This window comes from Nerophis lumbriciformis, linkage group LG32 (assembly GCF_033978685.3).
Source record: "Nerophis lumbriciformis linkage group LG32, RoL_Nlum_v2.1, whole genome shotgun sequence".
NCBI classification, from domain to species: Eukaryota; Metazoa; Chordata; class Actinopteri; order Syngnathiformes; family Syngnathidae; genus Nerophis; species Nerophis lumbriciformis.
In genome coordinates this window covers 18,779,720-18,803,727 of record NC_084579.2, presented here as the reverse complement: position 1 = coordinate 18,803,727, position 24,008 = coordinate 18,779,720, and the positions used below count along the sequence as shown (strand labels likewise).

Sequence of the window (24,008 nt, the reverse complement as noted above, 5' to 3'; positions counted from 1 at the left end):
TACTGGATGCCAGTGTGTGCTGGCTGCATAGCGCTCACCCCGTGCAAAACAGTGTCACTCACCAAGAGGACGGGCTGCGGTCCGCTCGGGTCTGTGTTGTCTCCGCAGAGGAGGGGAAGTGGGCTCCTTCGTCTTCTTGTGTGTTTTTTAGGCCAACTGGACAACGTTCATCGTGTGTCATGAGTCCTGTTAGGGAAAAAATAAATACCTTAGGACACACTCACGACATTCCACTCCCCCACACTGCTCTGCAGGATTACATGCGCCATCACTTCATAATGCAATGAATGTATTACGGCCACTTTCCTGAATTGTATGTCTTTCTATTCATTTACATGATGCAACCAGGTGGGTATCATTAATAAATAGTGGGTGGAAGGATTGCATTGATTTTTTTGACACTTGGACAATGCCGATTCCGGTTCTTCGTTTCGGTTCGGGTTTCCAACGATTCTAGATTCCGATTATTTTAAGAGGCAGGGTGAAAAATTGACTATGACTTTCTGACGGGGCTTTTTTCAAACAGTATATACCGTATTTTTCGGATTATAAGTTCAAGCTTCAGAGTATAAGTCACACCGGATGAAAATGCATAATAAAGAAGGAAAAAAAACATATATAAGTCGCATTTTTGGGGGAAATTTATTTGATAAAACCCAACACCAAGAATAGATATTTGAAAGGCAATTTAAAATAAATAAAGAATAGTGAACAACAGGCTGAATAAGTGTACATTATATGACGCATAAATAACCAACTGAGAACGTGCCTGGTATGTTAACGTAACATATTATGGTAAGAGTCATTCAAATAACTATAACATATAGAACATGCTATACGTTTACCAAACAATCTGTCACTCCTAATCGCTAAATCCCATGAAATCTTCTTCCTCGGTGTCGCTTCTAAACAACTCTGCCAACTCCAAAGGTAGACAATGTGCCGCTTCCTCTTCTATAAATAATATTATTTGAAATATTACGGTAATGTGTTAATAATTTCACACATAAGTCGCTCCAGAGCAGGGGTCACCAACCTTTTTGAAACCAAGAGCTACTTCTTGGGTACTGATTAATGCGAAGGGTTACCAGTTTGATACACACTTAAATAAATTGCCAGAAATAGCCAATTTGCTCAATATATAGAAACAGATAAATATCAATATGCAACACTTTATTTTTATATTTTCTCGAAGTGCACATTTTCCAAATTGAACATTTTCAAATGATCACTTCTAAGACAGTCTTGTGAAATCACAATATCCCATTTTAACTAGCTAGCCACTAACATTTTTTAACAAATCATGAATTACTTTGCACCATGTTTGTACAAATAATAACTCATGTAAAATACAAAAGTCAACTCTCAAATTTTTAAATAAATCATGCCCGATTGTAGCTGAGATAGGCTCCAGCGACCCCCCGCGACCCCAAAAGGGACAAGCGGTAGAAAATGGATGGATGGATGGATGTCACACTTTGAACTGGACACCAAATCTGTTTCTTTGTCAGTTAGTGAAGACCAAGTCTTTAAAATATTTTCTTGGATTTTCAAATTCTATTTGAGTTTTGTCTCTTAGAATTAAAAATGTCGAGCAAAGCGAGACCAGCTTGCTAGTAAATAAATACAATTCAAAAAATAGAGGCAGCTCACTGGTAAGTGCTGCTATTTGAGCTATTTTTAGAACAGGCCAGCGGGCGACTCATCTGGTCCTTACGGGCGACCTGGTTCCCGCGGGCACCGCGTTGGTGACCCCTGCTCCAGAGTATAAGTCACAAACTATGAAAAAAATTGCGATTTATAATCCGAAAAATACGGTACATATCAATCTTTCACAAAAGTTTCACTTTATTTTTAAACCTCATGCTGCCGATTCCGCTCATGCATGACTGAAATCGGCCAATACCGATCACATTAACCCTTCTATAACGTTCATATTGTTGTTACTCAGCCAGCGTTTGTGGGTCTGATGGACCCGTTGCATTTTGCGGCTTTTAATGCCTCACAATCAAACTGAGGCATACATCTGTTCAGTATTTTAACATAAAAGTGTTTGATTGTGAGGCATTAAAAGCCGCAAAATGCAACGGGTCCATCAGACCCACAAACGCTGGCTGAGTAACGACAATATGAACGTTGCACGGAAAATTTCTCTGCCAGTTTCTGCATCCCACAGGGATTCTTCTTTTGTGTTTCTGCACCTGCGGTTCCCACACAAGGTTGCAACATTGTTTGTCAACAATGTCTGCTCTCATTATCTCGCACATTTGACCCTCTGATGTTCTGTGTACTTACACTCTGTCCTCCTCCTGTCTAGGCCTGCTGTGTGTGTGTGTGTGTGTGTGTGTGTGTGTGTGTGTGTGTGTGTGTGTGGTACACAGAACATCAATTTCCACACTTCTATTAGCCCCGGGTCCAGTGGACCCGGACATCTTATATGTAATAGAAATGTGTAGGGGGGAGTGTATGGTGTGTGGTCATTAAATATGTATTCTGATATATGTTCTTCACAGAAAATGAGCCAAAGTCAGTGAGTCTCATTTTGAATAATTAATTAATTGTATAATTTTTCTTTTAATAAAAAATGAAAACGGGTCCCAGAGACGCGAACACCACACAAGGGTTAATTAAAAAGGGCTGTCAAAGTTAACGCCATAATAACGCAAAAACGTTCTCATGGCTGAAGAGTGCAGCCAAGTTCGATGTACGGTTGCAACTCCTGCATTTGGCACCTTTAGCGACTCGGCTGCAGCCAACAAAACGGGGTAAGAAATAGCGTTAACATTTGGTGACGATAACGGTGACATCATCATCCTTTACATCTGGTCCAGGTAAAAAACTTGTAATAGCTTAACCTGCATAATCAGCTCTGTTCCTCGCATTGTACTTTGTAATGTTAATGTAAAGTTTTTGCTTCACTTTCATTTGTAATTCAATAATTTTGAAAAAAAACCTAAACATTGGGCTTTATTTTTACTGCATCCTATTTTGCTCATTTCTTTTTAACTTAATTGCCTCCATGGACCCCCAGCACATTTTTTCCAGATGGAAAAAGAAAGGAGTGTGTGAAGCCGGGTTTTATTTTGTGTAATAAATAAGAAAATAACACTGCATTGTTGTAGTTAAGTGTTTTTATGTTGTAGAAATTTGCAAAACAATTGCAAACATGCTATTACACAAATAATTGGATATTGTTTTGATATATTTGATGATTGATCACTAAAGAGAAATACATATGTAACATTTAAACATTTTAAGATTTCATTATTACGCAAATAAACATTTTTTATCACATGAACACACACAAAAGTACCGACAATTGGGACAGTTGAGTACTGACATCGATTCCCAGGTACCAGGAGTACCGTATCGATTCAAATGTGAACAGTACCCATCCCTATTTGTCAGAGATGTTTTGTAATGTTATTCTGTGATATTTGCACCTGAATAATTGCTCGTACATCAGTTGAGGTATATACTCAATTACAAAATGAGGAGCAGGCTGTCATTGTCATGCAGCAATATGAAGACCATTAACTTGTACAACATGTAATGTACAGAATATCAGAAGCATTTATTCAGGTAGAAATTTATTTAGATTACAGCTGGGATAGGCTCCAGCCCCCCCGTGACCTGAAAAGGGACACGCGGTAGAAAAATGGATGGATAAATATTACCAAACATCTTTGACAATGATCATAACAATCCACATTTTATGTTATTTATGTGTAAAACTGGTATCTAAACATGGAAGTGCAGCTCCTCCTCTGAATGCAAGTGCTCCTATAGCAGGAATAGAAATGATGTATTGCTACACAATACAAAATTTGGCAAGACACCAAGCTTTTTTTTTTTTAAATTGTCATTAAATCATGTTTGTCCTTTTTGTCTTGAGCTGTTTAAAAAACCATAATGTTTAAAACACATTTCATTAAAGCAAATTAATTAATTAATTAAATAATTAATCTGTTCATGGTGTTAAAACTTGAAAATTATCTGTCCAGGGTATACTTATTCATGATGAAAAATTATATAAATTATTTTATATTACCGTATTTTTCGGAGTATAAATCGCACCGGAGTATAAGTCGCACCTGTCAAAAATGCATAATAAAGAAGGAAAAAAACATATATAAGTCGCACTGGAGTATAAGTCGCATTTTTTGGGGAAATTTATTTGATAAAACCCAACACAAAGAATAGACATTTGAAAGGCAATTTAAAATAAATAAAGAATAGTGACCAACAGGCTGAATAAGTGTACGTTATATTGTGCATAAATAACCAACTGAGAATGTGCCTGGTATGTTAACGTAACATATTATGGTAAGAGTCATTCAAATAACTATAACATATAGAACATGCTATAGGTTTACCAAACAATCTGTCACTCCTAATCGCTAAATCCCATGAAATCTTATACGTCTAGTCTCTTACGTGAATGAGCTAAATAATATTATTTGATATTTTACGGTAATGTGTTAATAATTTCACACATAAGTCGCTCCTGAGTATAAGTCGCACCCCCGGCCAAACTATGAAAAAAACTGCGACTTATAGTCCGAAAAATACGGTATATAAATTTTGAGTTCACTATGAACAAAATGCGATTAATCCCGATTAAATATTTTAATTGTTTGACAGCCCTAATTTCTACCCAAATAAATATAAATATAAAATAAATAAATAAATATAACATATTTCCTATCCCAGTGTTTTGTAATATTTAATACAGAGCAATCATTTACTTCAATATCTACTGTGTGTAACTCAGACACCTTATGATTCATTTTTAAACAAGCGTAAATTCGCTGTCCAATTAAAAACCTTTATTTAAAAATGTCCTTTTTGGCAAAATAAAAGTTATAAGTAAGTTGTATTTATTGTAGCAAATCATAAAATTTAGATATACATTCTTTTAATTGGACAGCGATGATATGCACTATTTTTTACTAGCACTGTCAAAGTTAATGTGTTAACATATGGGAATAATCACAAACAAAAATTGCATTAATCTTGTATAAACAATATTTTGACCGCACATTAGCCGTAGATGGGTTGTTAGACGGTCAGTGATCAGGCCAATGCATAAGTCAGTGCAAAGATGACTTTATAATTCACCCTGATAGGACTTTAGATACAACTGTTCAACAAATAAATGACGTTCATTCAAGTAAAGCATTTACAAAAATGTTTGTGTATGGTATTCTAACAATACAATTGAATTAGTGTCCAAATATTGGGCTCTTTTTAAAGTTAATTTGAAACATGCAAGCAAGTAATTACGTTACTGTCCCAGTAGGCACAGGACATTGATACAATACAAGTCCTTTCAAAATGACCTTTAAACAAAGTTTCAAAATACGTTGATGTCCAACGTTTCTTCCTGGCAACCAACGGCCACACAAACACGTGACCTGCTAACAAAGAAGTACAAGAAATTCTGCCAGACTGTTCAAGTGTGATTTTAGTTGAAAATGAAATTATTTATAATATTTCATTCATTAACTCGACTTCATGTTAGCCTAATGGTGTAATAGCCTCGATAACCATAGTTTGATTCGCTTTTTCTTTTCTTTTTAGGAACAAGAACAGAGTTTGAAACGCTTATTCAATTAAAAAAAGCACACCTTTGATTTTACATAACGCTGCCTTAAAGGGGATCTGCACTTATAATAATTCACAATCCTTTTGGAAGACAAGCACACGTTTTTTTTTATGCATTCTAACTAGTAAATAAACGTGAATAAAAGTCCACTTACAATGGAGCCAAAGGGAGCATGACGTCATTGCATCAAATCAGACCATAAAATTCAATAAATAACCACGGCCAACAACACTCCATTTGACCTGAATATTAAGGTATAAAATGGATGGATGGATTAACCAAGTATTATTGACATTGTTATTATAAGTGCTAATGTTAAGGACCTACATTTAGCGGCGCATTGATCAGAGAGGTTGACATCATCAGCAGCTAAGCTGCTTTATCGCCCAAAAACTCGTAAAAGGTAAATGTTAGAGATGTCCAATAATGGCTTTTTTGCCTATATCCAATATTCCGATATTGTCTAACTCTTAATTACCAATTCCGATATCAACCAATACCGATATATACAGTCGTGGAATTAACACATCATTATGCCTAATTTTGTTGTGATGCCCCGCTGGATGCATTAAACAATGTAACAAGGTTTTCCAAAATAAATCAACTCAAGTTATGGAACAAAATGGCAACATGGCACTGCCATATTTATTATTGAAGTCACAAAATGCATTTTTTTTTTTTTAACATGCCTCAAAACAGCAGCTTGGAATTTGGGACATGCTCTCCCTGAGAGAGCATGAGGAGGTTGAGGTGGGTGGGGTTGGGTAGAGGGTAGCGGGGGTGTATATTGTAGCGTCCCGGAAGATTTAGTGCTGCAAGGGGTTCTGGGTATTTGTTCTGTTGTGTTCATGTTGTGTTACGGTGCGGATGTTCTCCCGAAATGTGTTTGTCATTCTTGTTTGGTGTGGGTTCACAGTGTGGCGCATATTTGTAACAGTGTTAAAGTTGTTTATATGGCCACCCTCAGTGTGACCTGTATGGCTGTTGACCAAGTATGCATGCGTTCACTTGTGTGTGTGAAAAGCCGTAGATATTATGTGACTGGGCCGGCACGCAAAGGCGGTGCTTTTAAGGTTTATTGGCGCTCTGTACTTCTCACTCTGTGTACCACTCCGTACAGCGGCGTTTTAAAAAGTCATAAATTTTACTTTTTGAAACCGATACCGATATTTTCCGATATCACATTTTAAAGCATTTATCGTCCGATAATATCAAACATCTCTACTTACAACATGTCTATAAAAACCTTGGATGTTTTTTTAGGCGCTTTATAGGCAGATTAGAGCGACTGCCATGGGCTCCATTGTAAGCTGACTTTTGCTCGCATTTATTCGCTAAAGTGCATGAAAAAAAGAAAAATGTGTTTTTGTCTCACACACAGATTGTGAATGATGGGCAAAACCCCCCCCCCCAAAAAAAAGTGCAGTCCCCCTTTAAAGTGCAACAAAGTAGCTCCAAATTGCAAGTTGCGTTTCCCCAGCCAGTGAAAAGACAAAATAGTTTTCCACATTTTCTCTCCCGCCTCCCTCGGTCTCCCCAAACAACCTCTCGGAGTTCCTTTGCCCCTCGGTCCCTCGAACACAACTAAAAATTCATTTTGTCTGACCTAAATCAGAGGGTGTCTGCGCCATGGGGCTTATTACACGCTGCACTTTGACTTGTGTTGTGGAGGAGGACGGGGTATTATTATCTCGCAGCTACCCACCCTGCTATAAAAACTAGCGGTGCGACATCTCCACAGCGCAGTGCTCTGCTGTTCAGCCCTCCCTTCCTTTTCCTCCCGCGCTCCGTTCAGCACACACAACCTGACTCCCGTGCTCGCCTTCACACACACTGACTCTCAACACACACACACGCACACACAGACCCGACAACCTGCGCTACTCGGCTGCTTTGGATTTCCCTCACTGGCTCTTTTTTTGTACATTTTTATGAATGGGAGTTTGATTGATTGGCATACAAATCGATTGACGGGGGTCATGCTGAGAGGTCAAGCGAGGACCACCAGAACCTTTCACTAGTGTGGACTTTACACCAACAACTGAGGTAGGTGACGGAACATGAGACTTGTGTATGTTTTTGGATTTGGTTTGCTCGTGGTAAAGCGTGCACGTGCGTCACTTGGTGTGTATTTTATTCACAAGAAGCTTTGCATGGCGCCTCGACGGGGGGCAAACAAGTTTGTGACTTATATTTCAATTTCTTATCCTGTGTTTTTCTAATCCCCAAACCCTTTTGAATTATCAAGACACGCTATAAATACATATACAATATTTCCCTGTAAATTTATAAAAACAGACTTGTTCAGCATTTATGCGCGCTAACAGTATTTTATTCCTTTAAATTACTCCCAACCTAAAGAAAACACAGAATTGGAGTTTAACACTGTTGCGCGCATTGTCCTTATTTTAAATCATTAATATAATTAGCATACATTTTTTAATTTAAATGATTTTAGTCATAAAGGTGTTTTTTATACATGTAATCAGACGGATGAAGACGGGTAGAAATCAATAAAAATGGTAAAAAAAATAAAATAATTAAGACATTTTTAATTTTACATACGTAATATATTTTAAAGAAAATTCATTAAAAAAATTATAGGATTAGTACAAACACAAACCAAAAAAAATCCTGTGTTTTCTTGCAGACTCAAACATACTGCATGTAAATGAATCACTAAACAAGGGCGTAGGACAGGGGTGTCAAACTTATTTTAGATGGGGGGGCCACATGGAGAAAAAATCTACTCCCAAGTGGGCCGAACTAGTAAAATCTCAGCACGATAATTTAAAAATAAAGACAACTTCAGATTGATTTCTTTGTTTAAAAATAGAACAAGCACATTCCGAAAATGTACAAATTATGTTTTTGTTGTTGTTGTATTCTATCTTTATTTGTCGTTATTTATATTTTCTGAATAAATTATGTGTTAATGTTCATCAGTCAACTCATTGGTGTTAATTTTCAATCTATCAAAAAAAATCATAAAAAAGTATATCAAAATCAAATTACAGGATGTTATTTATGTAGTTTGATCATTTTCCTTGACTGATGTACTAACATCATGTGGTTTATTTTGTACATATGTAGCATCATCTACAAAGATACAAAGAATTGCTCTTGCGACATCTAGTGGACACATTTAGAACAGCTGTTTCTTTCATTCAAAAATTTCAGGTTACCGTATTTTTCGGACTATAAGTCGCAGTTTTTTTCATAGTTTGGCCGGGCTCCAGTGCGACTTATATATGTTTTTTTCCTTCTTTATTATGCATTTTCGGCAGGTGCGACTTATACTCCGGTGCGGCTTATACTCCGAAAAATTCGGTAATTTTTCTACTTAGCAAACTCATCCCGCGGGCCGGATAGAACCTGTTTGTGGGCCTGATCCGGCCCCTTGGCCGTACGTTTGACACCTCTGGCGTAGGATATTAATTAATTTAAGTAAAAGTCTGTGTGTGAGAAATGAGCAGCTTTACATTCAACTTAAACTCACAAAAACTAAAGTTTAATCACAACAGCATGCGACTGGTTGCAATTTGTAAAAAAAAAAAAAAAATTACAAATAAAATTAAAAAAATAAGTTATTCTCCAAACTAGGTGGCTCCAGGATACATTACATCGACAAGCTAAAATAATATTAAATGTTCTTTCAGTAAGAGGCCAAAAAGCAGGATGTGTGTGTGACAACGTTGTTGGCCCGGTAATGATTTCCAGCACCGGCCTGACAGGGCATTTTAGTTTAGTCCTTGGTTGGCTGATTTGTGGACTGTGGGCCGGGTACCACTTACGACCTGGTGATGAGGAGTATGTGGAGGAGAGGATGGTGCTGAAGGAGGTGACAGGTGTTGACTTAAAGGTCTGAACAGTTGATTATTCTCATAAGTGAGACAGTGCCCCACCACATCCAGCAAATGTGGCACAGTAGCCGAGTGGTTAGAGTGTCCGCCCTGAGATCGGTAGGTTGTGAGTTCAAACCCCGGCCGAGTCATACCAAAGACTATAAAAATGGGACCCATTGCCTCCCTGCTTGGCACTCAGCATCAAGGGTTGGAATTGGGGGTTAAATCACCAAAAATGATTCCCGGGCGCGGCCACCACTGCTGCTCGCTGCTCCCCTCACCTCCCAGGGGGTGATCAAGGTGATGGGTCAATAATTTTGCCACACATAGTGTGTGTGTGACAATCAGTGGTACTTTAACTTTAACTTAAAAGTACCTCAACACATCCTTATTGTGTTCATACATTGTACGATTTTCATATGCTGTTCTATATAAGTCCTGTAGGTGGCGGCGATGCAGAACATTTTTTTAAAGACATAAAAAAAACAAGAGTTTTAGAAACTCTAGTCCAGGGGTACCCAAACGTTTTGACCTGGGGGCCGCATTGGGTTAAAAAATGTGGCCAGGGGCCGGGCTTTTAAAAAAAATAAAAAAATAAAATATATATATATATATATATATATATATATATATATATATATATATAAATATTTTATATATATATATATATATATATATATATATATATATATATTTATATATAAATATTTAATATTTAAATATCCGAGGTCGGGTCGTGGGGGCAGCAGCCTAAGCAGAGAAGCCCAGACTTCCCTCTCCCCAGCCACTTCATCCAGCTCTTCCCGGGGGATCCCGAGGCGTTCCCAGGCCAGCCGGGAGACATAGTCTTCCCAACGTGTCCTGGGCCTTCCCCGTGGCTCACCGGTCGGACGTGCCCTAAACACCTCCCGAGGAAGGTGTTCGGGTGGCATCCTGACCAGATGCCCGAACCACCTCATCTGGCTCCTCTCAATGTGGAGGAGCAGCGGCTTTACTTTGAGCTCCCCCCGGATGGCAGAGCTTCTCACTCTATCTCTAAGGGAGAGCCCCGCCACCCGGCGGGGTAAACTCATTTCGGCCGCTTGTACCCGTGATCTTGTCCTTTCGGTCATAACCCAAAGCTCATGACCATAGGTGAGGATGGGAACGTAGATCGACCGGTAAATTGAGAGCTTTGCCTTCCGGCTCAGCTCCTTCTTCACCACAACAGATCGATACAGCGTCCGCCGCATTACTGAAGACGCCGCACCGATCCGCCTGTCGATCTCACAATCCACTCTTCCCTCACTCGTGAACAAGACTCCGAGGTACTTGAACTCCTCCACTTGGGTAATTTCACCACACCTAGTGTGTGTGTGACTATCAGTGGTACTTTAACCTCACTCTTTAATATGTGTTTTCAATATGAACTTGTCTGATTCCCTGTTCCTGTCAGCTCTCGCTCTGATGCCCATCAAGTATGCCTTGCAACAAAAGGCCGATAAAACTCATTTCAATTAATCGACATGTTAAACGTTTAAATTAGGTCTGTCAGAAATTTAAATTTAACTCATGGGATTAATCACAAAAACTATGTACACACGTAGATTAATCACGCGAGTTATTTTGACCGTGCATGCTCCTTTTGCCTACTGCGGATGGTTACCTAAAAAGGCGGAGAGGTTGGTGGTGCAAAAATGAGTGAGGAAACTCTGACTGGCGTGATCGCTGGCAAATTTCACTCCAAAATACACCCTGACTGGACTTCAGATGAACTGTTAGCAAATAAATGTAGTACATTCAAGTAAAATGTTTTATAAATGCTCGTTCAGGCAAAATAATTGCATTTGTGTCCAAAAATTAAGTTTTTTTTTATTTAATTTTATTTCTGCTTGTATTTCTTTGATTTGGGTTTTATTGTTGTATGGTTTCTTTTTCTGTGATATGGATCCCCATCCATCCATCCATTTTCTACCGCTTGTCCCTTACGGGGTGGCGGGGGGGAGCTGGAGCCTATCTCAGCTGCATTCGGGCGGAAGGTGGGATACACCCTTGACAAGTCGCCACCTCATCACAGGACCAACACAGATAGACAGACAACATTCACACTCACATTCACACACTAGGGACCATTTAGTGTTGCCAATCAACCTATCCCCAGGTGCATGTCTTTGGAGGTGGGAGGAAGCCGGAGTACCCGGAGGGAACCCACGCAGTCACGGGGAGAACATGCAAACTCCACACAGAAATATACCGACCCCGGGATTGAACTCAGGACTACTCAGGACCTTCGTATTGTGAGGCAGATGCACTAACCCCTGTGACACCGTGCTGCCGATATAGATCCCCCTGGGTCTGAAATAAAATGACAACCGTATTTTTCGTAGTATAAGTCGCTCCGGAGTATAAGTCGCACCGGCCGAAAATGCATAATAAAGAAGGAAAAAAACATATATAAGTCGCACTTTTTGGGGAAATTTATTTGATAAAACCCAACACCAAGAATAGATATTTGAAAGACAATTTAAAATAAATAAAGAATAGTGAACAACAGGCTGAGTAAGTGTACGTTATATGAGGCATAAATAACCAACTGAGAACGTGCCTGGTATGTTAACGTAACATATTATGGTAAGAGTCATTCAAATAACTATAACATATAGAACAATCGCTAAATCCCATGAAATCTTATACGTCTAGTCTCTTACGTGAATGAGCTAAATAATATTATTTGATATTTTACGGTAATGTGTTAATAATTTCACACATAAGTCGCTCCTGAGTATAAGTCGCACCCCTGGCCAAACTATGAAAAAAAATGCGACTTATAGTCCGAAAAATACGGTACTACTACTACTATGGGCTTTTTAAAAGTTATTTTAAATGGGAAAAAAAAAAAACAACTGAGAAAATTAGAGGCAACTAAAATGTGCTTCTTTAGAAAAATACTCCGCATATCATGGACTGAAAAGAAAAGTAATGAAGAGGTATTGGCAAGGGCAAAAACAAGATAATTGCAACGATTCGAAATAGGCAGCTGAAATTCCTCGGACGTATCCTTAGAAAACACAGCTTAGAAAAACTGATGTTAAGAATAGAATAGAATGGACTTTTTTGTACAAGAAGTAATAAAGATAAAACTAAGAATTGAAATAAATAGACTACTATCCAATAAAAATAATAAGCAATCATGTACAATATACAAAACAACATACAAAATACTGTACAATATACAAAACAAGACAAGAGTATCGGAGTGATAACAATCAGTGGCGGATGTATTGCACTCGAAGGGTAATATTGCACAGTAGGGTATTAAGGTAGGATATTGTATAGGGGTGAATTATTTATTATAAGTTAGAGTTCAAGATGGTGACAGGAAAACTAGTAGGAAAGAAAGCTCCAGGTCGACAACGAACAACATATACATACTTGCCAACCCTCCCGAATTTTCCGGGAGACTCCCGAAATTCAGCGCCTCACCCGAAAACCTCCCGGGACAAATATTCTCCCGAAAGTCTCCCGATTTTCAGCCGGAGCTGGAGGCCACGCCCCCTCCAGTTTCATGCGGACCTGAGTGAGGACAGCCTTTTTTCACGACGGGAGGACAACAGGGTGACAAGAACTAAATCATCCAGACTAGAGATAAATTGTATTATTATGTTTACCTTACCTAAAAATAAATATATTTATTAATTTAAAAAAAAAAAACTAAATACATTTTTACTATATTTTGCTAAAAACATCAAAAGTAATTGTATTTTTATTTGTATTTTTTCCTGACTCCTTATTACATCCAGCCATAGAATTATACATTAAAATAAACATATTTGAAATCCATCCATCCATCCATTTTCTACCGCTTATTCCCTTTTGGGGTCGCGGGGGGCGCTGGAGCCTATCTCAGCTACAATCGGGCGGAAGGAATCATTAATTTTAAATTATCATAATCATAATTCATTTAAAATGATCATATTTAATTATTAAAATAATTGCTTGTTTATCAACAACTTTAGCATTTTATTCATTAAATTTTGAAGCTCTCAGAAGCCAAGTTATGTTATATTCCTTAATATTTATTTATGCAAGTGTGAAGTATCAATTATCTAAACACAGTTTTGTTTGCATATTTTCAGGATATATATATATATATATATATATATATATATAAATGAAATACTTGACTTGGTGAATTCTAGCTGTCAATATACTCCTCCCCTCTTAACCACGCCCCGCGCCACCCCGACCACGCCCCCCACCCCCCACCCCCCCACCTCCCGAAATCGGAGGTCTCAAGGTTGGCAAGTATGAACATATATCAACAGCCTAAGAAATGTTATCGGAAATATCAATAATATAGAACTCATACATAGAGCGGACGACAGAGAAGACAACAGGCCTGATACTCCATAATGATTTTAAGTGATGCAAGCGAACTGCTAAATTCCCAATATCTCATAACACTAGTAGTGCTAGTTTGTTTAGTATTTTTTCTGGGCGTGGCTTGTCTATGCCAGTGTTTTTCAACCTTTTTTGAGCCAAGGCACATTTTTTGCATTGAAAAAATCCGGAGGCACACCACCAGCAGAAATCATAAACTCAGTTGACAGTTAAAAGTCATTGTCGCAATTGTTGGATATGACTTTAAAGCATAACCAAGCATGCATCACAAGAGCTCTTGTCTCAAAGTAGGTGTACTTTCACCGCCTGTCACATCACACCCTGACTTATTGAGTTTTTTGCTGTTTTCCTGTGTGTAGTGTTTTAGTTCTTGTCTTACGCTCCTATTTTGGTGGCTTTTTCTCTTTTGTTGGTATTTTCCTGTAGCAGTTCCATATCTTATATTTCCCACATCTACTTTGTTATAGCAATCAAGAATATTTCAGTTGTTTTTATCCTTCTTTGTGGGGACATTGTTGATTGTCATGTCATGTTCGGATGTACATTGTGGACGCCGTCTTTGCTCCACAGTAAGTCTTTGCTGTCGTCCAGCATTCTGTTTTTGTTTACTTTGTAGCCAGTTCAGTTTTTACTTTCGTTCTGCATAGCCTTCCCTAAGCTTCAATGCCTTTTCTTAGGGGCACTCACCTTTTGTTTATTTTTGGTTTAAGCATAAGACACCTTTTTACCTGCATTTACAAAGCAACTAGCTCCCGGCTGCCACCTACTGATATGGAAGAGTATTACACGGTTACACTGCCGAGCTCTAGATACTCAACAACAACACATCATTTGCAGACTATAATTACTGGTTTGCAAAAACATTTTTTAACCCAAATATGTCAAATTAGATCATCTCCCACGGCACACCAGACTGTATCTCACGGCACACTAGTGTGCCGCGGCACAGTGGTTGAAAAATGTTTTCAAAGCCGACAGGAGCAGTTATTATTAGACCCTTTGGACCGGAGCCACACAAACATGCGCCATCGCCAGTAAATTTTGTAAGTACGTGTTGTAAAAAGCCGCGCGAGACAAATTGGAAGTGGTAAGATTATTTATCAGCTCCGACGGCACCGTCGCCGCCCTGGTGGCTGGGGCGTGTAAGGGGTTAACGAGGACGTCTGGCTGCAGAGATGTCGCTTGCGGTGAGGAAGCCGTGCCCTCCACCCCCCGCCCCGTCCGCCCTATGTCTATGTGGCACATCCTCCTTAGATCCTCTCCACGTTGTAATTAGGGGCTGGCCACTGCGAGCCAGAGCTATAGCGAGCAGCGGGAGAGGAGGCAGAACGTGTCATTCCAGGAGGAAGGGGGTGGCGGGGCTTGTTTTAGGATGGACCTCGGGCAAACAAAATGACAGTCCTCCCACTCTGACTTTCTTTCATTTTTTTTGTTTGCCTTGGCAGGGCCTCTCAGGGAGGGGCCCCTCTTCTTCTGTTTGTGCAACCTGTTAGGGAACTTTACAGGCCCGACTAATCGCTCTCTGCCAGCGCAGATTCTCTCACCTTGTACCCACGCTTTTGCTTCATGGTGCTGTGACAAAAACAGCTTTGTTGTCTCCTCTTAGGGGGCAATCATTTCATTTGCTGCTGTTTCTTTCCCCTTCATTTTTATTTTGTCATTGTATGTTTTCCATGTTTTCTTCACGGCTTCACTTTCAATGCACATACCCATTGTTGTTAATGCGCCTTTTTCTGGGAATGACTTTCGTCAGGCTTCTGATTGGCTAAATGAGCCTGACAAGTGTTAAGTGAAAGTTAATTTAATGTGTAATAGGGCTGCAGCTATCGATTGTGTGAGTAATCTATCGATTTTTACTTTTTTCGAATAATCAAGTAATCGGACAAAACACACTTTATAGCCTATTCTAGGGAAAATAGTAGGGATGTCCGATAATGGCTTTTTTGCCGATATCCGATATTGTCCAACTCTTAATTACCGATACCGATATATGCAGTCGTGGAATTAACACATTATTATGCCTAATTTGGACAACCAGGTATGGTGAAGATAAGATCCTTTTTTTAAAAATTAATTAAATAAAATAAGATAAATAAATTAAAAAAAAATTCCTGAATAAAAAAGAAAGTAAAACAATATAAAAACAGTTACATAGAAACTAGTAATTAATGAAAATGAGTAAAATTAACTGTTAAAGGTTAGTACTATTAGTGGACTAGCAGCACGCACAATCATGTGTGCTGTACGGACTGTATCCCTTGCAGACTGTATTGATATATATTGATATATAATGTAGGAACCAGAATATTAATAACAGAAAGAAACAACCCTTTTGTGTGAATGAGTGTGAATGAGTGTGAATGGGGGAGGGAGGTTTTTTTGGGTTGGTGCACTAATTGTAAGTGTATCTTGTGTTTTTTATGTTGATTTAATGAAAAAATAAGTGAAGTGAATTATATTTATATAGCGCTTTTCTCTAGTGACTCAAAGTGCTTTACATAGTGAAAACCCAATATCTAAGTTACATTTAAACCAGTGTGGGTGGCACTGGGAGCAGGTGGGTAAAGTGTCTTGCCCAAGGACACAACGGCAGTGACTAGGGATCGAACCTGCAACCCTCAGGTTGATGGCACGGCCACTCTACCAACCGAGCTATACCGCCCCAATAAATAAAATAAAAATAAAAAAAAATTAAAAAACGATACCGATAATTTCCGATATTACATTTTAAAGCATTTATCTAGAAAAAAGTTTAAATAAATATTTTTCTGCTTGGCATAACCTTCATTTTTCTAATAAATGCACATCATCGACATTGAAAGTTTGCAATTTTGTGCGAAAAAAATAAACAAATAGCACGACCACACAGATCACGGCGCCCACACACCACCGCTCACACGTGCTCAATTGCAGCTCACGTGCAGAAACTACTGTATGTCCACGCACTTAAAGCTCCGTGTCCTCTATGCGATCCGGATTTTATACATTAGCTTCGCTCAATACACGATTAATCAAAGCAAAATTACATAAATTAGGCTTTTTTTCCCATTAAAATTAATCGATTTATTCGACCAATCGTTGCAGCTCTAATGCGTTGACAACAACATTGACAACAGGATGTGTAAAAGAGAGCGTTAAAATCATGAGCCTTAAAAAATTTTTTAAAAAAAAGTAAATTTAAACCCCAGAAAAATCTCAGAAATTTTTTTCTGAGATACATCTCTTATATTTTGTATAAAGCATCTACTCCCCTGCGTATTTGCAAATTTCTTGTCTCTGCCTTACATTGTAAAAATATTAGTGCTGTCAAACAATTACATTTTTTAAAATCAGATTACCTTTTTTTCGGACTATAAGTCGCAGTTTTTTTCTTAGTTTGGCCGGGCTCCACTGCAACTTATATATGTTTTTTTCCTTTTCTATTATGCATTTTCGGCAGGTGCGACTTATACTCCGGTACGACTTATACTCCGAAAAATACGGTAATCAGTTCGGCATTTTGATTAATCACAGTAAATTACAAACATGCATAATCTACATTACCTTTAAAAAGGCCCCAATATTTTGACAAAAATGCAATTTTATTGTCAGAATGTCATACAGGAACATTTTTTAAACGTTCTACTTGCACGTCATTTATGTGTTTAAAACTTGTTCATAACAGTTTTCCAACAGTTTTATCTAAATTGAGATCGGTAGGTCTGGAGTTCAAACCCGGCCGAGTCATACCAAAGACTATAAAAATGGGACCCATTACCTCTCTGCTTGGCACTCAGCATCAAGGGTTGGAATTGGGGGTTAAATCAACAAAAATTATTCCCGGGCGCTGCCACTGCTGCTGCTCACTGCTCCCCTCACCTCCCAGGGGGTGATCAAGGGTGATGGGTCAAATGCAGAGAATCATTTCGCCACACATAGTGTGTGTGTGACAATCATTGGCACTTTAACTTTAACTTTAGTCATCTTTTCACTGACGTATGCATTGACCTGATCACTGACCGATAACAACTCTCACTGCCTTTTGGTGACCATCCACAAGTAAAGTAAAGCAGCATGTGCGGTCAAAATAAATTGCGCGAATCGTCTATATACGATTCATGCGATAATGTTTTGTGAACAATCCCATGAGTTAACGCGTTAATTCTGACGTCCGTAAAGAAATACAAAAATGAAAAATAGAGTGATGCAGCTAAGAATGCATCAGAAGTGGCTGTCTCACAAGCCAATTTTACTCAACATTTTCCAGCAGGAAGACGCTTTGACAAGACGCAATGTTTTGTCACTGCCTGTTTTAGGAGTACAATACCGTAAACTGTATGCCATCATCAGTGACTTTCTTCAGGCTTCTGATTGGCTCATACAACCTGTTGATAGCGCCACTTTATATGTGTTTTCAGTGTTTTGTCATTTTTATTAAAACAGCATCTGATATTGCGTAAAAAAATATTACCATTCAAAAATATTTAAATTTAAACAATTTGACCCCAAAAAATAGTTTCAAGAAAAAAAAAAAAGCATTAATTTTTTACACTTTTTTTACATTTTTATATGTTTTTGATTAGATTGGTAAGTATGATTAATTGGCATCATTTATTGTCTTTATATATCAGCTGAGATAGGTCCAGTGGTTGTATTACCTTCTAGTTTTGAATTATAATAAAAAATAGTATAAGAAGTAAGAGATCAGAGTTGGCCCTCCTTTCCCAGGAGACAGGACGTCATAAAACTATCGTCTTATCTTTGGACTTTTGTTCAACTTTTTCCCACTAGGTGTTTACACAGGTATCCTAACGCTATTAATGGCATCAACATAGCAACTGTTCCCTAGCAACAAGAGAATTGACCACACAAACGGCTGTTATTTGTGTAGCTGCAGGTAAACTCAGGGGTTATTTTCATACTACTAACCTCTAAAAGTTGAAAAGAATATGCTCCAGCATGCGAGTCAACCAATGTTGTGTTCAGTTGTACACTTTTTCCATTAGATATAATAAAATAGAAATGATCTGCTCCAGGGTCAAACTGTCGTCATCGTGAAACCATTAATAACGGTACACGCGACGTTTGAGTTGAATTGTAACATTCTGTACTTGAAGTGTAAAAATAAGTTAAGTAAGCATCCAGGTGGACTCAAGTTGTTCTAATACAAGTGAAGAGAATGCGCAGAGTGGGCCCCCTCAGGCAGGATGTGATAATCTCGAGAACAATCTGACCTCTTTTGTGGTTCTCTCGTAACATGTCGCCTATGACATAGGCGGCCCCTCTCCCCCGCTGTCCTTAATGTGCCATTTTGTCTTTTCAAAAGAGGACTTATCAAGATGATGGGGTTCCCTTGAACAGTGATGCTGATATGGCATTTAAATAAGCACCGTTGCATTCTTGTGTTAATCGTGATGGTCTAATACAGACGTCGCGCAATTTACAAACTGAAATCTTTTTTAAGGCAAGGACCATATTTGGTCATTTCTTTTTTCACTTTGACCTATCAAGCGACGCTGCAGCGAGTCAATCGCATTGATGGTTTTGACTTAGTCTTTATAGCGGATGCCCTTCCTAATGGAAATCGAACCAATGGCCTCTACCATGAATAAATACAAAATAAAGACAATTATATAGGTTGATTGGCAACATTAAATTGGCCTTAGTGTGTGAATGTGAGTGTGAATGTTGTCTGTCTATCTGTGTTGGCCCTGTGATGAGGTGGCGACTTGTCCAGGGTGTACCCCGCCTTCCGCCCGAATGCAACTGAGATAGGCTCCAGTGACCCCCCCCGAAACCCCAAAAGGGACAAGTGGTAGAAAATGGATGGATGGATGGATATCTTACCTATATATGAATATTATAAGTAGGATTAATAATACTTTACATGAAAAAATTTAAAAATATATTGTGTAAAAATAATTACTGTAATATTTACAGTATTTAGTATTGTTAGTATTTGTTAAAAACTTTTTCATTTAAAAAAAAAAGATGTTTCAAATTATTTAAAAATGTTTTTATAATTTTACATTAAAGACATTTTTAAAATATGTTGAGAATGTTATTTTACTACAATATTTATTTAGTACTATCTATTTCGTATTTTGTACTATGTATTAGCATGTATTTTTTTAATTAAAAAATGGCCATTTGGATTTTTTTTTTAATCTTATTTGAAATTTTTTTTAATCAACATTTTTTGTATATATATATATATATATATATATATATATATATATATATATATATCTTAATAAGATTATCCAAAAAATAGTGCTCGATACCGTGGTAGAGCGCAATATATGTATGTGTGGGGAAAAAAATCACAAGACTACTTCATCTCTACAGGCCTGTTATCTACAGGCCTGTTTCATGAGGGGTTCCCTCAATCATCAGGAGAAATCTCCTGATGATTGAGGGAACCCCTCATGAAACAGGCCTGTAGAGATGAAGTAGTCTTGTGATTTTTTCCCACACATACATATACATATATATATATATATGATGGGTGCTGGTTAGCGCCTTGCATGGCAGCTCCCTCCATCAGTGTGTGAATGTGTGTGTGAATGGGTAAATGTGGAAGTAGTGTCAAAGCGCTTTGAGTACCTTGAAGGTAGAAAAGCGCTATACAAGTACAACCCATATATATATATATATATATATATATATATATATATATATATATATATATATACTGTATATATATATATATATGTGTGTGTGTGTGTGTATATATATATACGTATATATATTTATATATATATATATATATATATGTATATTATATGTATATTATTTATTAAAACATTATATTTAATTCCAAAATATTTTTTATAATATGTTGAAATTTAGAGTTTAGTACACATTTTATTTAGTATTTTAAGTATTCATTAACAACTACAGTATTTTTAATATGAAAAAATGATTATTTCAAATGTTTTTTTTATTTTTTTATCCATCCATCCATTTTCTACCGCTTGTCCCTTTTTGGGGTCGCGGGGGGTGCTGGAGCTTATAATTAATTTAAAAAAACATTTAAATAGTTTTTATATTTTTATTACTAAACTTTTTGGGGGGAGTGCTTATGTTTGTATGAAATTACTTTGGTTTATTTTAATTTGAAACGGTCATCTATTTATAATGGAAACGTTTTGGGGAAAGAAAGTGTGTCAAATGCTTCTAGAAGACAAAGAAGTGAATTGTGCCATCTCATGTGTCTCACGTGTGTGCTGGTATGACAATAAACTTCCCTGAATGGAATCTTTGAAACGTTGTTATCATGAAGCAAAGAAAAAGTAATTTTGGTGTTTGTGTGTTGGCTCCTACCTACAGAAGATCAGACCTGAGACCAGAGGATGGTCCACCACAGGGAGGAAGACCGGATCGGGATCCCCTTCCCAAACCACAGCAGCGATGTCCTGTGCAGCCTCAACGAGCAGCGGCGTGACGGCCTCCTCTGCGACGTCGTCCTGATCGTGCGCGACCAGGAGTACCGCACCCACCGCTCGGTGCTGGCGGCGTGCAGCCAGTACTTCAAGAAGCTCTTCACCGTGGCCACCGGGAGCCTGGAGGACGGGCGCCACCACCACACCGCCATCTATGAAATAGACTTTGTCGCCCCAGATTCGCTCACGGCCATCCTGGAGTTCGCCTACACCTCCACGCTGACGGTGACGGCGTCCAACGTGAAGGAGATCTTGAACGCCGCTCGCATGCTGGAGATCCCGTGCATCATCAACGTGTGCCTGGAGATCATGGACAGCGGGGGAGAGGGCGCAGGGAGGGACATGGACGATGACGAGGAGGAGGAGGAGGAGGAGGAGGAAGAAGAGGAGTCGAGGAATGAGGAGGACGAGGACGATGAAAGGTCGCTGAGGTCGTCGGAGAGTAGGGCGGAGCCTCTGGGGATGGATGAGTCGCCAGCTCCCAGCACTTCCTCCTACCAGGAGACGTCAGCTGACAACATGAGTGGAAAACAGGTAGAAAATCAACTCTTATTAGAGATGTCCGATAATGGATTTTTTGCTGATATCCGATTTTGTCCAACTCTTAATTACCGATTCCGATATATACAGTTGTGGAATTAACACATTATTATGCCTAATTTTGTTGTGATGCATTAAACAATGTAACTTTACCATGAATTGATTAACGTGGACCCCGACTTAAACAAGTTGAAAAACTTATTCGGGTGTTACCATTTAGTGGTCAATGTACTGTACACTGTGCAATCTACGAATACAAGTTTCAATCAATCAATCAAAAACAAGATTTTCCGAAATAAGAGAACAACTTCAACTCCAGTTATGGAAAAAAAGTGCCAACATGGCACTGCCATATTTATTACTGAAGTCACAAAGTGCATTATTAATTTTAACATGCCTCAAAACAGCTTGGAATTTGGGACATGCTCTCCCTGAGATAATCCTGATATCCATTACAACTATGGGAAATACTATACTTTGACTTTCACAAAGTGCATTATTATTTATTTTTTTTTAAACATGCCTCAAAACAACAGCTACAAAAACAATAAAGGCACACAGCTTCTGTCCAGAGTATATTAGAGCATACTTGCCAACCTTGAGACCTCCGAATTAGGGAGATAGAGGGGGGGCTGGGGGGTTTGGTGGTAGCGGGGGGTGTATATTGTAGCGTCCCGGAAGAGTTAGTGCTGCAAGGGGTTCTGGGTATTTGTTCTGTTATGTTTATGTTGTGGATGTTCCCCCGAAATGTGTTTGTCATTCTTGTTTGGTGTGGGTTCACAGTGTGGCGCATATTTGTAACAGTGTTAAAGTTGTTTATACGGCCACCCTCAGTGTGACCTGTATGGCTGTTGACCAAGTATGCATTGCATTCACTTGTGTGTGTGTGTAAAAGCCCCATATATTATGTGACTGGGCCGGCACGCAAAGGCAGTGCCTTTAAGGTTTATTGGCGCTTTGTACTTCTCCCTACGTCCGTGTACACGGCGGCGTTTTAAAAAGTCATAAATGTATCTTTTTGAAACCGAGACCGATAATTTCCGATATTACATTTAAAAGCATTTATCGGACATCTCTAACTTTTATGCTACATTTTTCCATGAGCGCTAACCTTTGACCTTTTGTGGTGTCGCAGGAGAGTCTGGAGAACCGCGCCCTGAAGGACTTCTCCATCGCGTCGCTCCTCCAGGACGGCTTGTACCCACGCATGTCCACTTTAGACAGGAGGGCCAACTTCTCCCCTCTCCTGCCCGCCTTCTACCCTTCCATGTGGGCGGCCGACTTCCCGGCCTTCCCTCAGAGTTTCCTCGACCCCGGCCTCCATCAGCGCCCCCGCGCAGGGGCGTCGCCGCGGGTCCCGGCCGCCTTCCCGCCGCCCGCCGCCGCCGGCCCCCTCAACCTGGCCGTCAAGCAAGAGATCATCAAGGAGGAAATGAAAGAGGAAGTCCCGCCCGGTCTGCTCCACAGCGACTTCCTCAAGGAGTTCGTCAGCTCGGGCCTGTGTGGCTCCGTGGGCGCCCCAGGCTCCGTGCCGCCGCCCTCGGCGGTCAAGGACGAGGCGGAGCTGCGGTCCTACCTGAACTTCCTGAACTCGGCCTCCCAGCTGGGGGCGCTCTTCCCGCCCTGGCAGCTGGAGGAGGAGAGGAAGATGAAGCCCAAGTCTTCGCAGCAATGTCCAATCTGCAACAAGATCATCCAAGGCGCCGGGAAACTACCGCGACACATGAGGACGCACACGGGAGAGAAACCATACATGTGTACTATCTGTGAGGTGCGCTTCACCAGGTGAGACCATCACTTTGCTAACATCAAACTGCGTGTTCTGAATGAAGCCTTTCTAACAACAGTAACAACCTTCGCTGGGATAGGCTCCAGCTCACCTGTGACCCTGAACAGAATAAGCGGTATAAAAGATGGGTGGATGCTTGTTTATATTGTGACAAGTCAAGGGGCACCCCGCTCTTTCACAAAGTCACCTGGGATAGGCTCCAGCACATATGGGACCCCATACAGGCATAGATTGTTGTTTGTAAAAACTGTATTTGGCCTCTGACTGACTGACTGGCCAAAAGGGTTTATCCAGCCTCTTTCACAGTCAAGTGGTATAGGCTCCAGCATACGTGTGACTCCATGCAGAATAGGCGGCATAGATTGTTTATAAAAACTGTATGAGGCCTCTGATTGACCGGCGTCAAGTCCAGGGTATACCCC

At 39.3% G+C, this 24,008-nt stretch overlaps 1 protein-coding gene across 2 annotated transcripts in view; it reads left to right on the top strand.

Annotated features, from left to right (window-relative positions):
* Positions 1-24,008, top strand: part of zbtb7c (zinc finger and BTB domain containing 7C) — a 56,797-nt gene that overhangs the window by 22,905 nt on the left and 9,884 nt on the right. The window contains exons 1-3 of one of the 2 annotated variants that reach the window (XM_061927247.1): positions 7,188-7,654; positions 21,145-21,791; positions 22,933-23,582. In XM_061927247.1, the coding sequence (XP_061783231.1) occupies positions 21,168-21,791; positions 22,933-23,582 (1,274 nt within the window). In that variant the 5' untranslated portion in view covers positions 7,188-7,654; positions 21,145-21,167. Of the gene's footprint in view, positions 1-7,187; positions 7,655-21,144; positions 21,792-22,932; positions 23,583-24,008 lie in introns of those variants that run through there. The other variant, XM_061927248.2, reaches the window with a different exon arrangement.